Raw genomic sequence first — 3,361 nt, 5'->3', positions numbered from 1 at the left:
CTAGCTTTTGTGTAAACAATTGACAAGTGGGAAATAGAAGCATATTTTCCAGCTCTGGGCCGCAAGGTAGGGTATTCTAACATCCATTGGCTACTTCTTAGTGAGAAGAGTGTGGGTTGCAAAAGAGATGATTTTGTCCCTATTTTACAGCCAGGAAAACTGAGTCCTGAAGAGGTTAACGAATAGTCAAAGTCATGTAGCAGTAAGTCAGAGCAAGGATCCAAGCAAACTAAAAAGCTGACTGAGACACACCCTTTCTACCCCCCACATGGCTTTTCCCTTTAAGGCCCACATGGCTGAAGCAAGCACCATTATCCTTTGAGAAGAGCAGGAAGCTGCAAAACACCCTTGGGAGGCAGGATGGTCTACAGAGCCTCTTTAATGAAAAGTGGGGATTTAATTAATAAAATGTCTGACTTCTAGCTATGTGACAGTGTTGAATAAAGTCTATAACAGTCCTGGAAAGGTGCCTGGCATGTGGAGGCCAAGCTGTGTGTGATTCTGAGTGTTGAAGTTAAGAAATCATCTAGGGGACTGGGTATAGGCACAAGATTCTTAAGACTCGGCTAAGATGCCCCAAGAGCAGGCAGGCTGAAGCCAGGCACACCGGTGCCAGAAGTGACACAGACAGAATCAACACTGCTCTGTTCTCAAGCTTCAACAATGCAGATGACACTCCTCTGTAGAAGTGTCCTTTCCCTGCTCACATGGGGGAAACTGAGGCTCAAGGGTGTTAGACTCAGAAACAGCTGAGTCAGCAAGCTGGCTTTTGGAAGGAGAAAATACAGGCCAGAGGTCTGGGAGAATGGCAGTTGACTGCGGGCATCCTGGGTGGCAGAGTGATTTCATAGGATACTTGCGTAGCTTAAACAAGCTAAACTGTGTACCAAAACCCTTCAGAAATGCAGCTAGCATGTACTGAGCATGTCTTTGGTTAGACTTCCTTCAGGGTAATTTTCATGCTAAACATCTCAGTTTTTTTCTTATGTGCAACAAGGATGTGTTTATTGCTATTTTATATTTCTAGAAGCTGCCTCAAAGGTCTGGGGAAAGAGCAAAGGGTTCACTCAAGCCTCCACTCAGGACTGAGAAGTAAGTGGTCCTTCCAGTGTGGCTTGTGATATAAGCAATTAGAACCATACTGGTCTGTGTACCCACTGAGGGTAAAATTGAAGTGGAAAAAGAAATTAATGCCATTGAAAGGTCTAAATGGAGTCTCTCTCTCCTGTCTTGGGCATTTGAATTGCAAATTTTCATGGAGTTTAAAAATATTTTATTTCTACTTTTTATGTATTTGTGTTTTGCCTACATGTATGTATGTACATCATCTGTGTCCCTGGTACCCACAGAGGCCAGAAGATCTCCTGGAAGTGGAATTGCAGATGGTTATAAGCCACCATATGGTGCTGGGGGATCCTTCCCTCTGAGAGAGCATTGAGTGCTTCTAACTGTTGCACCATCTCCCAGATCCTGCGTGGAGTTTTTACATCTACAATTACCTTTACCTGGTTGTCTGAAGGAAACTTAAATGCCTTAATAGGGGAAAGGCTCTGGAAAGGACAATTGGGTATCATCTTGTCCATTTCATAGCAGAGGAAACTGATCTGAGAAGTGATCTTCTGTTGGTTTAGAGGCAGAACCAGAACGAATCCTTGATCTCTATAAACTTCCTGGGAGTGGTTCCAGAGGACAGCAGCAGGAAAAGCAGACAGTCCTGTTGAGAGGGTTATAATGGAGTTTCATAAAATTTGGACACTGACCACTACCTAATCCCAACTTTGGACATGCCTTAGTTAGCCCCCTGTGTGAATTGGTGCCTGTCCTTTTTCATTAAGAGTAGAGTGTAATGCAAGGTCCCAATCAGACCTTTGTGACAGAATTCATCCTTCTGGGCTTCTCCCTGAGCCCTAGGACCACACCTCTTCTCTTCTCAGCCTTTCTGATAATTTACTTGTTGATCATTCTGGGCAATGGCTTGATCTTCATCCTCATCTGCTTGGACTCACGCCTCCATACCCCCATGTATTTCTTCATTGGTGTTCTTTCCTTGTTGGACTTAGGCTACACCACCACAACTGTGCCCCAGATGTTGGCACATCTGGCCAGCCAGAAGAAGACAATCTCTTACTCCAATTGTGTGGCTCAAATGTACATTTTCTTGGTGCTGGGTGTCACAGAGTCTTGGCTTTTTGCCATCATGTCCATAGACAGGTATGTGGCCATCTGCCACCCACTCAGGTACAAGGTCATCATGAGCCCATGTCTATGTGGGGTAATGGCTGCTTTCTGTGGACTCTGTGGTGTCACCGCTGCTCTTGTCTATACCATCTTTGCCATGCGCCTCCCCTACTGTGGCCCCAACAAGATCAACCACTTCTTCTGTGAAGTCCCTGCAGTCTTAAAGCTGGCTTGTGCAGATACATCAGTCAATGACCATGTGGACTTCATACTTGGGTTTAGTGTCATACTGATCCCCCTGTCCCTTATCCTGGTCATCTATATCAACATCTTCACTTCCATCTTGAAGATCCGTTCAGCACAGGGGCGACTGAAAGCCTTCTCCACCTGTGCATCCCATATCACTGTGGTCACCATGTTCTGTGTGCCAGCCATGGTCATGTACATGAAGCCTGGTTCTAAAGCCTCCCCAGAAGAGGACAAGAAGCTTGCCCTATTCTACAATGTCATCTCTGCCTTTCTCAACCCTGTCATCTATAGTCTCCGGAACAAGGATGTGAAGAGGGCTTTCCTTAAGGTAACAGGCTGTGGTAGACCCCCAGAATGAGTCCCTAGAAGGACATGGGAGCAACTCATGCTAGGTTATCTTAGGCTAAGAACTGATTCACATAATAGCAGCACCCATACACACTCCCCCAGCTATTTACCTCTAGTTTTAACTCTTTTCAGCTCCTTGGCTGGTGGAACAGGGCACTGTGAATTGTCTCCCAGGCACATCAGTCCTCTTCTCTCCTTTGTTCTATAGGGCCTAGGTGCTTCACAAAACAGGAAATGTCTAAGCCATTAAAGTCTTTTACTAAAATAAAGGAAATGTTCTTGGAAGAATGCTGCCCTATGACAGAATATTGAGGAAGGCTCACTGCCATGTGGAAACCATATTCATGTATCATGTGAGCCAGATTCAGGGAAGGGACATGGACTTTGGAGAATTTCTGGCCTAAGAGGAGGAATGAGCAGAAACTCATTCACTGCAAGCTGGTGACAAGTGGGGATGACTTGAAGCCAAGTGCAATCTGATCCTGCAGACCTACACAGACTCATCTCAGGCCACCGTCTCCTCCTTCATGTCACATAAGCTTGACTCTGACATTGACTTTGTTATAGCTTGTATATAAAATGCCCC

The 3,361-nt window shown here is 45.4% G+C and overlaps 1 protein-coding gene across 1 annotated transcript; it reads left to right on the top strand.

Moving 5' to 3' along the window:
• The first annotated feature begins 1,846 nt into the window (after positions 1-1,846).
• LOC110310849 (olfactory receptor 2A2-like) lies at positions 1,847-2,785 on the top strand. The gene has a single exon (XM_021183968.1). It carries the CDS (start codon positions 1,847-1,849, stop codon positions 2,783-2,785), a length of 939 nt encoding a protein of 312 aa, XP_021039627.1.
• The last annotated feature ends 576 nt before the right edge of the window (positions 2,786-3,361 follow it).

Source organism: Mus caroli, unplaced genomic scaffold (assembly GCF_978045245.1).
Source record: "Mus caroli unplaced genomic scaffold, Mus_caroli_1 scaffold_6, whole genome shotgun sequence".
Classification (NCBI taxonomy): Eukaryota; Metazoa; Chordata; class Mammalia; order Rodentia; family Muridae; genus Mus; species Mus caroli.
This window is presented reverse-complemented; position numbering and strand designations above follow the sequence as displayed.

Bases quoted from the DNA above. Each gene is read 5' to 3' on its own strand.
- LOC110310849 (XM_021183968.1), top strand. From the start codon at position 1,847: ATGCAAGGTCCCAATCAGACCTTTGTGACAGAATTCATCCTTCTGGGC.